This window comes from Aquarana catesbeiana, linkage group LG10 (genome assembly GCF_042186555.1).
Source record: "Aquarana catesbeiana isolate 2022-GZ linkage group LG10, ASM4218655v1, whole genome shotgun sequence".
Lineage (NCBI taxonomy): Eukaryota > Metazoa > Chordata > Amphibia > Anura > Ranidae > Aquarana > Aquarana catesbeiana.
Window position 1 is genome coordinate 50,894,732 of NC_133333.1, and position 14,058 is coordinate 50,908,789.

The 14,058-nt window shown below is 43.4% G+C and overlaps 1 protein-coding gene across 1 annotated transcript in view; it reads left to right on the plus strand.

Annotated features, from left to right (window-relative positions):
- CLEC11A (C-type lectin domain containing 11A) overlaps positions 1–9,988 on the plus strand; it is a 42,157-nt gene extending 32,169 nt beyond the window's left edge. Inside the window, exon 4 of the mRNA XM_073602154.1 lies at positions 4,065–9,988. Coding sequence (XP_073458255.1) covers positions 4,065–4,459 — 395 coding nt within the window. The 3' untranslated portion in view covers positions 4,460–9,988. The remainder of the gene's footprint in view (positions 1–4,064) is intronic.
- Positions 9,989–14,058: the final 4,070 nt, after the last annotated feature.

Here is a 14,058-nt window from a genome sequence, read left to right on the forward strand (position 1 = left end):
TCCAAAGAGTGTTTATGACACTCTTTATGAATTACAGTGACTATGTTCCACAACCACCACCAGTTAGACGCTTATAGTCACAGACATTTTCTTTCTGCATTACAGGGACATAGAGTGTTCTTCTAGTGGTGTCCATTCAATATCACTAGATTCACCATCAAAATTATTTTGCTGAAATAAGTGTGTCTTATTGAGATGTAATCGTCCTTAAAATTTGAAAAAGAAAACTAAAGCAGCCACCTCATTTAAAGGACTTGTAATCTGCAATACATTACATTTTTGAAATGGCGTTTAGATACATTTTAAGTTGGGGTTGGCATCCCCTGTCGGTCACGGGTAGGTGATGAGTAGATCGCGTCCCTTCCTTGACAACCCCCAGAATCCAGACTGGATTTACTGGAACCAATCTTTTCCTTCTGCAGCAACTGCAAGCCTGCTTCTCCTCCTCCACAGGCATTCAGTGGCTGCAGGAGGAAAATATAGGGGATTAGTACCAGTAAATGTGACCCCCCCAGCCCTCCTTTCCAGGTTCCTTCTGCAGCCCAGGCCCCCCCCCCTTTCAGTGCTGCCGACTTCCCTTACTCTCCTCTCCTGTCGGTTGCTGTGGGGATCATTCCAGGATAGAGAGTGGGGGAAGGGGCCGGTAAATATGTAGTTTACTGACCCCTTCCTCTACTGACTGAACACAGTGAGTAATAGGCACCAAACACTCACTGTATTCATTCATAACTGAAGTATAGAAAACTGTGTTTAGTATGCTTCAGTTTGAACAAGGAGAATGTGCAGAGCTCTTCCTGTTCATTCAGCATGTGCAGCTGAGGCTGCAGAGATGGACATTGAGGACTCAGTCCTCAGTCTCCTTTCTCTGTCTCAAAAGTGAGCTATTTCACCAAAGCTTCCCAACAGGGCTGCTAAAAAAAAAAATGTAAAAATTATAAAAAAATAAAAAAAAAAAATTGTAAAAAATAATTTAAAAAATACATTAGCAAAAACAAAAAAACTAAACCACAGCATCCACTACCCTACTGACAATGTTTACTGCTCTATTGACTGACACTGTCCACTTTTAAAGTATAACTAAAGACAAAACTTTTTTTTTTAGTTTTGGATAGAGTGGAGAGGGATTAGAACACCTATTAGGTTTTCATTGCTGTCCCATTAGGGAGATTCACCCTCTCTATTTATTCTGATTACCATAATATCTTCAGGGGAAAGTAAAAGAAAATCACACATTTTGGGTTGTCCCAAAAAAGTAATAGAGGGGAAATCTTCCAATGTGGACATTAGTTCTGGTGACGAGGGGGTCCCCAAGAAATTCCCTTAATATGCAGGGATTTACTATCACTTACTGTTTGGCTATGGGGCAGGAAGTGAAGGTCAATCTCCCCAATGGGACAAACATGGCAAAAATAAACCTTACCCTCCCTTACTCTATCCAAGATGAAAAAAAAGTTGTGCATACAGTTCTACTTTAACCACTAGGCGTCCGCGCTATAGCCGAAAGACGGCTACAGCGCGGACTTCAATTGCCGGGAGGGCGTCCCTGGACGTCCTCCTGTTTACTTCCGCATTGCGCGCTCCCGCGGGCGCGCATCGCGGAAGTTTTGTGCTGGCCGTGTCCCTCGGACACAGCCAGTCACAGATCACCGTAAACGGCCAAGACAGCGGCCGTTTACAGTGCGATCGGCGGTACCAATGGGAGAGGATCTCATATGTAAACATATGAGATCATCTCTCATCGCCGGCTCTCCCTCCTCACACAGAGACAGCGTGTGAGGAGGGAGAGCGGAACCGCTGCGGCGGTGAGTGTAAAAGAAAAAAAAAAAAGGAAAAAAAGGTGTCCCGCTGTTAACGGTCCCTGCCATCTGCCCTGCCATCTGCCCCTGCCATCTGCCCTGCCATCTGCCCCTGCCATCTGCCCTGCCATCTGCCCCTGCCATCTGCCCTGCCATCTGCCCCTGCTATCTGCCTTGCCATCTGCCCTGCCATCTGCCCCTGCCATCTGCCCCTGCCATCTGCCCTGCCATCTGCCCTGCCATCTGCCCCTGCCATCTGTCCCGCCATCTGTCCCGCCATCTGTCCCGCCATCTGTCCCGCCATCTGCCCTGCCATCTGTCCCCAGTGCCATCTGTCCCCACTGCCACGTATAAGTGCCATCTGTCATCAGTGCCACATAGTGCCATCTGTCATCAGTGCCATCTGTCATCAGTGCCATCTGTCATTAGTGCCACCTGTCATTAGTGCCACCTGTCATCAGTGCCACCTGTCATCAGTGCCACCTGTCATCAGTGCCACGTATCAGTGCCACCTGTCATCAGTGTCATCAGTGCCACGTATCAGTGCCATCTGTCATCAGTGCCACGTATTAGTGCCATCTGTCATCAGGGCCACGTATTAGTGCCATCTGTCATCAGTGCCATGTATTAGTGCCATCTTTCATCAGTGCCACGTGTCATCAGTGCCACATATCAGTGCCATTTGTCATCAGCGCCACATGTCATCAGTGCCACATATTAGTGCCATCTGTCATCAGTGTCACGTGTCATCAGTGCCACGTATTAGTGCCATCTGTCAGTGCCACGTATTAGTGCCATCTGTCAGTGCCACATATTAGTGCCATCTTCATCAGTGCCACGTATTAGTGCCATCTGTCATTAGTGCCACGTATTAGTGCCATCTGTCATCAGTGCCACATCAGTGTCAGTGCCACGTATCAGTGCCATCTGTCATCAGTGCCACATCAGTGCCACGTATCAGTGCCATTTGTCATCAGTGCCACGTCAGTGTCACATGTCATTGTCCTGGTTCTCCAGGGCCTTCAAAAGTGTAATAGGTAGTCAACAAGTTAGATGTGTAATTTATGCTCCTAGAACACCTGATGGTGCTCCGTGCATGTTGGGGCTCTCTATGTGGCATAGGCTGCGAAAAAGTCCCACACATGTGGTATCGTAATACTCAGGAGGAGTAGCACAATGTATTTTGGGGCGTCATTTGTGTTATATACATGTCATGTGAGAGAAATAACCTATTACAATGACAATTTTGTGGGGGGGGAAAAAAAAAAAAAAATCTTCATTTTGCAAAGAATTGTGGGAAAAAATGACAACATCAAAAACCTCACCATGCATCTTAACTTTCAAAAAAGGGGTCATTTGGGGGGTATTTGTACTGTCCTGACTTGTTCGGGTCGCAAGAAATGAGATAGGCCGTCAGTGCATCAGATGTGATCAATTTTTTATGATTTGCACCATAACCTGTAAACTCTCTAACTTTCACAAAGACCAAATAATATCCACTAATTTGGGTTATTTTTATCAAAGATATGTAGCAGTATAAATTGTGACCAAAATTTATGAAGCAAAATTACTAATTTGCAAAATTTTATCACAGAAACTAAGAAAAATGCGTTTTTTTTCAAAATTTCCGGTCTTTTTTCATTTATAGCGCAAAAAATAAAAAACCCAGAGGTGATCAAATACCACCAAAATAAAGCTCTATTTGTATGAAAAAAAGGACAAAAAATTCATTTGGGTACAGTATTGCATGACTGAGTAACTGTGATTCAAAGTGTGAGAGCGCTGAAAGCTGAAAATTGGTCTGGTCACGAGGGGGGTTTAAGTGCCCAGTTGTCAAGTGGTTAAGGTAGGCTAAGGTTATATTTTATACAGTGGCATTTGTTTTATTTTTCCTTACTACTTAGTTAGGCCTTGTGAGTTAATTTTTTTTTTTTTTTTTAATAAAAGGGTAACGAAACCTGGAGATCTTTGATCTCTTTCATGTTGTTCAGGTAGATCTCCACCTCTCAAAGGTTACCTACCCCTGCTTTAATTTGTTTTAACAGTGCAGCCTTAAAACTCAAACATGGCTTGTGTGCTTTTTGTTTGTGTTTTTTTGTTTTCTTTATGAAATCCTGACAGCAGTTTTTCGTATGAAAGGTTTGATTGTCTGTAATCAGCATTGAGCTCAGGTAAGAGTTTGGTTTAAAGGAATGCATCTATGGAATAACAAAATATTATCCTGATACTAATGCCAATAATTATTGTCTTACTTGTGTTTCTTTGTAGGTTGTTTGAAAGGCAAGAGGTACACACGCAAGTGCTACCTCATCTTCCAGCATTTTGAAGACTACGATACAGCACAAAAGCATTGCTACAGCCGCGGTGGAAACCTGGCAATGCCCATTGATCAGCAAGAATTTACAGCTGTGGCACAATATGTTCATGATGTCTTCTATCCCTTTAACTGGCCTGTCTGGATTGGCATTAATGATCGTCGCTCGGATGGGATGTATATGTTTGAGAACGGGCATCGGGTTTCTTATTATAACTGGTTCAAAGATCCCTTAGTGACAGAGCCAAACGGTGGCGTCCTGGAAAACTGTGTGTCCATCTCCTCGAATGATGGAAAATGGTGGGACAGTGACTGCTCCCGTAGGATGTACTACCTTTGCGAATACTGAGCTGCTGAGCTGAAAGTTAAAGGGCCTCTTCAGTTAAAGTAACAGCCAAGGCCAAAACTGATATTTCAGCTTCAAAAGGCTAATAATAACTGCACGGTCACTAGAAATGATACATTTGTACTTCTCCCAGCAGCCTCTTAAAAAAAAGCTGCAGGGTTGGTGGTAGGACCACCAACCACCAAAGAAAATGCTACTGTGTTGGCGGTGGGAGTGTGGGACCACCATCCCACCACCACCCAAAGACCACAAAAAAATGCTACTGGGTTGGTGGTGGGACCACCACCACCTAAAGACCACCAAAACAAAATTATACTGCAATGGATAACCATTTCTAAATAGAAGACCTACAGTGCCTTGAAAAAGTATTCATACCCCTTGAAATTTTCCACAGTTTGTCATGTTACAACCAAACGTGAATGTATTTTATTGTGATTTTATGTGATAGACCAACACAAAGTGGCACATAATTGTGAAGTGGAAGAAAAATGATAAATGGATTTCAATTTTTTTTACAAATAAATATCTGAAAAGTGTGGCATGCATTTGTATTCAGCCCACTTTACTCTGATACCACTAACTAAAATCTAGTGGAACTAATTGCCTTCAGAAGTCACCTAATTAGTAAATAGAGTACACCTGTGTGTAATTTAATCTCAGCATAAATATAGCTGTTCTGTGAAGCACTCAGAGGTTTGTTAGAGAACCTTAGTGAGCATCATGAAGGCCAAAGAACACACCAGACAGGTCAGGGATAAAGTTGCGGAGAAGTTTAAAGCAGGGTTAGGTTATAAAAAAAACATTCCAAGCTTTGAACATCTCACAGAGCACTGTTCAATCCATCATCCGAAAATGGAAAGAGTATGGCACAACTGCAAACCTACCAAGACATGGCCGTCCACCTAAACTGACAGGCCGGGCAAGGAGAGCATTAATCAGAGAAGCAGCCAGGATACCCATGGTAACTCTGGAGGAGCTGCAGAGACCCACAGCTGAGGTGGGAGAATCTGTCCACAGGACAACTATTAGTCGTGAGCTCCACAAATCTGGCCTTTATGGAAGAGTGGCAAAAAGAAAGCCATTGTTGAATAAAAATCCCTAAGAAGTTCTGTTTGCAGTTTGTGAGAAGCCATGTGGGGGACACAGCAAACATGTGGAAGAAGGTGCTCTGGTCAGAGGAGACCAAAATTTAACTTTTTGGCTTAAAAGCAAAACGCTATGTGTGGCGGAAAACTAACAGTGCACATCACCCGGAACACACCATCCCCACCGTGAAACATGGTGGTGGCAGCATCATGTTGTGGGGATGCTTTTCTTCAGCAGGGACAGGGAAGCTGGTCAGAGTTGATGGGAAGATGGATGAAGCCAAATACAGGGCAATCTTAGAAGAAAACCTGTTAGAGTCTGCAAAAGAATTGAGACTGGGGCGGAGGTTCACCTTCCTGCGGGACAGCGACCCTAAACATACAGCCAGAGCTACAATGGAACGGTACTTTAGATCAAAGCATAGTCATGTGTTAGAATGGCCCAGTCAAAGTCCAGACCTAAATCCAATTGAGAATCTGTGACTTGAAAATTGTTAACAGACGCTCTCCATCCAATCTGACAGAGCTTGAGCTATTTTGCAAAGAAGAATGGGCAAAAATCTCAAAATGTGCAAAGCTGGTAGAGACATCCGCAAAAAGACTTGCAGCTGTAATTACAGCAAAAGGAGGTTCTACAAAAGTATTGACTCAGGGGGGCTGAATACAAATGCACACCACACTTTTCACATATTTATTTGTAAAAAAAAATTGGAAAACCATTTCTCATTTTCCTTCCACTTCACAACTATGTGCCATTCTATGCTGGTCTATCACATAAAATCCCAATAAAACAAATTTACGTTTTTGGTTGTAACATGACAAAATGTGGTAAATTTCAAGGGGTATGAATACTTTTTCAAGGCACTGTATTTCCACCAATACTTCCTGCAGCCTCCCGACTCCTGAGTGCATCCAGTAGTGCTTTGAGAAATCTGCTTCTGGAAGAGGGGCTGTGCATTCAACCCAATAGAGAGTAGAGCTCCTGTCCTCTAACAGGAGTGACCAGAAACAGCTTTGTAATACAAAGATGGATGGAAGCACAGGACCAGCTTCCTTGTTATACTGGCATAGGCTGCAGGGACAAGTACAAATGCTCAAAGTGACACTAGACAATATCCTTATTCACAAAAAATAATCCACTACCTAATGGCCCTGTAATCTATTTCTCATGAAATTGTCCCTTAGGGCTCATTTACACTTGCTCCAGCTTCAACACACATTAACGGCTAGTTTACACTTGCTTCAAAACAAGGCTTCGGACAAGCTTTGTTAAAGCTCTCTGAATGCCAGTCAAAGCTCCTGTCACTAAATAAAATGGTTAGCTTACAGTCCTGTTTACACCTTGCTTTTGCTTTGCTTTGGCTTCGCTTCAAAAATTATACCCCATGTAGCTTTAGTGGTGCTTCAAAGCCTCCATGGAAGTCTATAGCAAAGCTCGCTTGAAGCCCCACAGAAGCCTTACTGAAGCCCTACCAAAGCCCCACCAAAGGCTCATCGAAGCCCCATCGAAGCTCCACCAAAGCCTCATCGAAGCACCAAGCAAAAGCAAGGTGTAAACAGGACTCTGATGCCGTGTTCACACGGCCGGACTTTTCGGCATCAAAGGTCCGACGGACTTTCGACGGACTTTCTAATGAACGGACTTGCGTACACACGATCACACCAAGGTCCGGTGGATTCAAACGTAATGACGTACGACTGGACTAGACTAAGGAAGTTCATAGCCAGTAGCCAATAGCTGCCCTAGCGTCGGTTTTCGACCGTCGGACTAGCATACAGATGAGCGGATTTTTCGATCGGACTTGAGTCCGTCGGAAAGATTTGAAACATGTTTTAAATCTAAAATCCGTCAGATTTTCGACTGAAAAAGTCCGCTGAAGGTCCGATGAAGCCCACACACAGTCGGATTGTCCGACGGATTCGTTCCGGCGGACCAGTTCGGTCGAAAAGTCCGCTCGTGTGTACACGGCATAAGTTCACCTTTTTTTTTTAGATGCTTTGACTGGCATTCAGGGAGCTTTAACAAAGCCTGTCCGAAGCCTTGTTTTGAAGCATGTGTAAATGAGCCCTTATTGTTTTTTTTGTGCCTCCTTGTAACATCCTCTGTGAGCTCCCAAACGTCTCCTTTATTCACTCACAAGCAGTATACGTTAGTTGCGGTCATGCGCACTGCTCTATGCACACAACAAATCCCATATTCCAGAGTCCATTTTGGGAGTGAGTAAGAGAGAGTGGCTACATTTCTATATACAGTGGAACCATTAAGAACGAATGTAGCCACCCACCCCAGAAAGTCAGATCACAGCAGCAAAAAAAGTAATTTGGAGGAAGTTAGGAGCAAGGGACTTATTTGAGTTAAGAATACATACTTGAATAGATTTTTTTTCCAAGTAGCGTTAAGGCCTGGTTCACACCTATATGATTTGCAGTGCGTTTTCAGTTTTGCAGAAACGCACTTCAGTCCATTTAACATGATTTCCTACGGATCACGATCACACCTCTGCATTTTCAACCAGTGCATATTTTTTTGAAAGGTTCAGGGACTTTTTTTGCCTGCAGCAGGTTGCATTTTTTGTTCCAGAGACTTCAATGGAAATGCAGAGGAAACACATCAAAAATGCAGTGATTGCGTTTTTGATGTGTTTCCGCTGGTTTCTCCCACATGACAACAGACATCTCCCAAAAAGATGTCAAAAACATGTTTCAAAAAAGCGCAAAATGCACTGGGAACACGCATCAACCATAACCTGCATAGGTGTGAACCTAGTCTTATGCCGCGTACACACAATCGGACATTCCGACAACAAAATCCTGGATTTATTTCCGACGGATGTTGGCTCAAACTTGTCTTGCATACACACAGTTGCACAAATGTTGTCGGAAATTCCAAACTTAAGAACGTGGTGACATACAACACGTACAACGAGCTGCGAAAAATGAAGTTCAATAGCCAGTGCGGCTCTTCTGCTTGATTCCGAGCATGTGTGGAATTTTGTGCGTCGGAATTGCCTACACACGCTCGGAATTTACGACAACGGATTTTGTTGTCGGAAAATTTAAGATCCAGCTCTCAAATTTTTGTTGTCGGAAATTCCAACAACAAATGTCCGATGGAGCCTACACACGGTCAAAATTTCCGACAACAAGCTCCCATCAAACATTTGTTGTCGGAAATTCTGACCGTGTGTACACGGCATAAGTGTCACTTTAATATTTGGTGAAAGTGCAGTTTTATTTCACCTTACAATCTGTATCCTTGTATATTTTTAGGACTACAATAATTAGATTTAAAGCTAAACTCCAAGGAATTGACAAAACTGCAGTGCCCCCTTCCCCAGCTGCAAGCATTAAATGCTCGTTTTTTTGTCTAGGGCTCAATTCTTAAAGCCCAACTCCGGGCAACTAAAAAAAAAAAAAGATTCCTTGCAGTGGGGCTGTGCCTGCACTGCAAGGGTTAATTGCTCGTTTAGGTTTAGGGGAACAAAAAAAAGAAAATATACTTACCTGATCCTCCGCTCCTCTCCAAAGCCTCTTCTCCCATGCACTCTAGCAGTCTAGGATCTGGACATTGTCAAAAACTACTTATGCAGATAAGGGGCTCCTGTAAATAAAAACAAACTGTGCAGCTTTGACCAAAGTTAAATAATGGCCTTGCTGTAGAAGGGGAGAAAGAGCATATGAGGGAGCTTGAATCAGCTGGGTGTGTGTCTTAGCAATGTCCTAGTGACAAGGCAGGACAGGATGATGCCATCTCTGAGAGATTTTTGGCCAGGCTTTGGGAGGTACATAAATGGCCTACACCTACAGCATGGACATTATTCAACACTGGTCAAAGCTGCACAGTTTGTTTTTGTCTACAGATACCCCTCACTTGCAATAGGCAGTTTTTGTAAAAGTGGATTAACCACCATTTTATTCTCCAGGGTCTCTGCTTAAAAAATATATACTGTTTATGGGTTGTTAAAAACTGCATCTCCGGCACTTATGAATATCAATTCATAAGTGCCGGAGATGCAGTTTCTTGTAAAAGTGATCCAAGTGGCTAAACAGCAGCCAAAGGGGGCCTCCCCCCTCCCGCTGTCATACACTGCTGGTCATTGAGATGAAGGAGGCACATCTATTCCCCAATCGTCTCTATGGTTTATGATACCAGGAGCGACGAGGATTTTGTTACTTTCGGTTTGGGCCAATTGTGTACTAGCCGTACTGGTTAGTAAAACAGCCGATCAAACCTATCTCTGTTTGATCAGTTGTTTTAGAAGGCAGAGGAGAGATCTGGGGTCTAATAGACCCCAGATCTCTTAGTAAAGAGTACCTGCCACTGCCCATGCTTTCACAAGGGATGTTGTTGAACAAAAAAAGTTTAAAAAAATGAGTGTGTAGAAAAATTACATTTAAATAAAATGAATAATAAAATATAATAAAAATCCCCCCCCCCCCCCCCCCCCCCCGTGCTTACAAGTAAATGCGAATGCGCATGTAGGTCCAGCACGCATATGTAAATGGTGATTGCTCCACACATGTGAAGTATCACCGCAAAGGTTAGAGTAGGAGCTATAGTTCTAGCACCAGACCTACTGTTTAACTCTAAATTGGTAACTACAAGAAAATCAAAAATGGAAGGCGCGCACACCTAGTGCATTACCAAAGATAATTTAATAATAAAAATTTTTTATATAAAAGTGGGTACTCACAAAATGCAACTGACAAAAGGCCATAAAGAAAATGCATGGACATGCACAGAATGTGGGGTACAGCTAATGCATTTCGGGGGTGCACCCCTTCCTCAGAGCTAGACCTAGCTCTGAGGAAGGAGGTGCGCCCCTGAAACGCGTTAGCTGTACCCCGTGTTCTGTGCATGTCCATGCATTGTTTTTATGGCCTTTTGTCAGTTGCATTTTGTTAATACCCACTTTTATAAAAAACATTTTTATTATTAAATTATCTTTGGTAATGCACTAGGTGTGTGCGCCTTCCATTTCTGTTTTTCTTGTAGTTCCTTTCGGATTACCCCATCTGAGGAAGGCAGCATCCACCTAGTTTTGGATACCATTATATACCTTTCACACCACCATTTTATCTCACATCTGTTACGCCACACCTTGGAAGACCTATTAGCGCTGGAAGTGCCTGTTTTTTGTATCTCTAAATTGGTAACCTGTAAAGGCTTTTAAGATGTCACCTATGGATAATTTAGTTTGTCGCCGTTCCACAGGCATGCGCAATTTTAAAGCGTGACATGTTAGGTATCTGTTTACTCAGCGCAACATCATCTTTTATATTTGACAAATCGGGTATTCTATTGTATTTGTGTGCATTCAAATTTAATAAAATCTATCTTTTCCTTAAAAATTTGCATTTTTAAAATGACTGCATAAATTTAATGTGATGTAAAAACTTGCAACAACCACCATTGTGTTCTCCAGGGCCTCTGCTTAAAAAATATATACTGTTTATGGGTTGTAGGTCATTTTTCAAAAAAAAAAAAAAAAAAAAAAATGCTGGATTTTTACATGATTTATGTAATAAAGGTCAGATTCAGTCTGGGCAGCATGTGGTTAAGGATTAAAAATCAAAAATGATTGAAATTGACTTTTACCGGCCAAGTACAGCAAAAACCTATGATCTAACATACATGTAGGAAATTTAGAAGGTCTGTGCAATAAAACCCTTGAGGCTCCTTCATACAGTACCATTCTGCTCCATTCAACATGGGCATAGTGAGCAGATTCCCTTGCTGAATCGGAGCTGAATGGGATGGCGGTCGTTTTTTTTTTTTACAATCATGCCCATTCAGTTTGTGTCTGTATTTACACAGCGGGCAGACCCGTGATGGCTCTATGGGCGACCGGTTGTAAAGTAACTTGTGTTCGTTTACATCAGATTATCTCCAATTTGTCACGTTTAGGTCCAGACCGACCGGTTTCTGGACCTGTACAGACTTGGAGGTAGGCAGGTATAAACAGACACAAGTCTGTTTACATCAGCCTGCCCATAGCCCCGCATGGAGCTTCTGATCAGGTCTGCCTGAACAACAGACAGGGACTTGAGCGGAAAGCTTGCATGAAAGGGATCATAGGGCTCATTCACACTATGAGAGGTGACCTGCATTTTTCCACACTGGATAAACACAGGAAACCACTTGAGCACATAGAAAAAAAATGTGCCCCATTCACACTGCAACGCTGGTGTAATGTGCAGTGTGGTGAGCTACAGTGAGAAAAAAAAAGTATTTGATCCCCTGCTGATTTTGTACATTTGCCACTGACAAAGAAATGATCAGTCTATAATTTTATTGATAGGTTTATTTTAGCATTGAGAGACAGAACAACAACAAAAATATCCAGAAAAACGCATTTCAAAAAAGTTATAAATTGATTTGCATTTTATCCAGTGAAATAAGTATTTGATCCCCTAACAATCAGCAAGATTTCTGGCTACTAGGTGTCTTCTATACAGATAACGAGCTGAGATTAGGAGCACTCTCTTAAAGGTAGTGCTCCTAATCTCAGCTTGTTACCTGTATAAAAGACACCTGTCCACAGAAGCAATCAATCAGATTCCACTCGCTCCGCTATGGCCAAGACCAAAGAGCTGTCCAAGGATGTCAGCGACAAGACTGTAGATCTACACAAAGCTGGAATGGGCTACAAGACCATCACCAAGCAGCTTGGTGAGAGGGAGACAACAGTTGGTGCGATTATTCGTAAATGAGAAACACAAAATAACTGTCAATCTCCCTCGGTCTGGGGCTCCATGCAAGATCTCACCTTGTGGAGTTTCAATGATCATGAGCAGAGTGAGGAATCAGCCCAGAAATCCACAGGAGCATCTTGTCAGTGATCTCAAGGCAGCTGGGACAATAGTCACCAAGAAAACAACTGGTAACACACTACGCCGTGAAGGACTGAACTCTTATAGCGCCCACAAGGTCCCCCTGCTCAAGGAAGCACATGTACAGACCTGTCTGAAGTTTGCTAATGAACATCTTAATGATTCAGAGGAGAACTGGGTGAAAGTGTTGTGGTCAGATGATGCCAAAGAGCTCGATTTCGATCTCAACTCAAGTCGCTGTGTTTGGGGAAGGAGGAATGCTGCCTATGACCCCAAGAACACCATCCCCACTGTCAAACATGGAGGTGGAAACATTATGTTTTGGGGGTATTTTTCTGCTAAGGGGACAGGACAACTTCACTGCATCAAAGGAACGATGGGTGGGGCCATGTACCGTCAAATCTTGGGTGAGAACCTCCTTCCCTCAGCCAGGGCATCGAAAATGGGTCGTGGATGGGTATTCTAGCGTGACAATGACCCAAAACACACGGCCAAGGCAACAAAGGAGTGGCTCAAGAAGAAGCACATTAGGGTCTTGGAGTGGCTTAGCCAGTCTCCAGATCCTAATGCCATAGAAAATATGTGGAGGGAGCTGAAGGTTCAAGTTACCAAACATCGGCCTTAAAACCTTAATGACTTGGAGAGGATCTGCAAAGAGGAGTGGGACAAAATCCCTTCTGAGATGTGTGCAAACCTGGTGGCCAACTACAAGAAACATCTGACCTCTGTGATGGTGGCAAAACTCTTGCATGTTTTGTGAAGGGGTCAAATACTTATTTCACTCATTAACCCCTTCCCGCCGACCGTACGCAGATATGCGTACTCGGCTTTCCGGGGTTATACCGGGATGATGCCCGGAGCTGCAGGCATCATCCCGGTACCGTTGTTTACAGCGGGCGATCGGCTACCCGAGTATAACAACCGATGCAGCTAAAAGCCGCTCGGTTGTTATACCGGAGGAGCGGGAGGGGACATCCCCTCCTCCCGCCGCTGTTACCGGGCCTTCCGTGCGATCGGGAGGCCCAGTGTCCAATCGGGTACCTTCGGCAGCTGGGGGCGGGCTGGAACGAAGCTGTGGGTGGCTTCGTTCCAGCCTTCTCGTTGTAAACGCGGAAGCGACGTCATGACGTCACTTCCCGTTTACTCGGCTGCCAATGGCGCTGAATTTAAAAAAGTACACAGTATTCAGAATCGCCATTTTCGGCAATCTGAATACTTTGAAGTGTAAAGGAGGGATGGGGGGTCTTTTAGACCCCCCATCCCTCCATAAAGAGTACCTGTCACCACCTATTACTGTCACAAGGGATGTTTACATTCCTTGTGACAGCAATAAAAGTAAAAAAAAAAATTTTTTTTTTTAAACACAATTTATAAAGTAAAAAAATAAATAAAATAAATTGAAAAAAAAACAAACATTTTTTTAAAGTGCCCCTGTCCCCGCGAGCTCGCACAGCGAAGAAAACGCATACGGAAGTCACACCCGCATATGTAAACGGTGTTCAAATCACACATGTGAGGTATCGCCGCGATCGTCAGAGCGAGAGCAATAATTCTAGCCCTAGACCTCCTCTGTAACTCAAACCTGGTAACCGTAAAAAATTTTTAAAGCGTCGCCTATGGAAATTCATAGGTACCGTAGTTTGTCGCCATTCCATGAGTGCGTGCAATTATAAGGGGTGACAT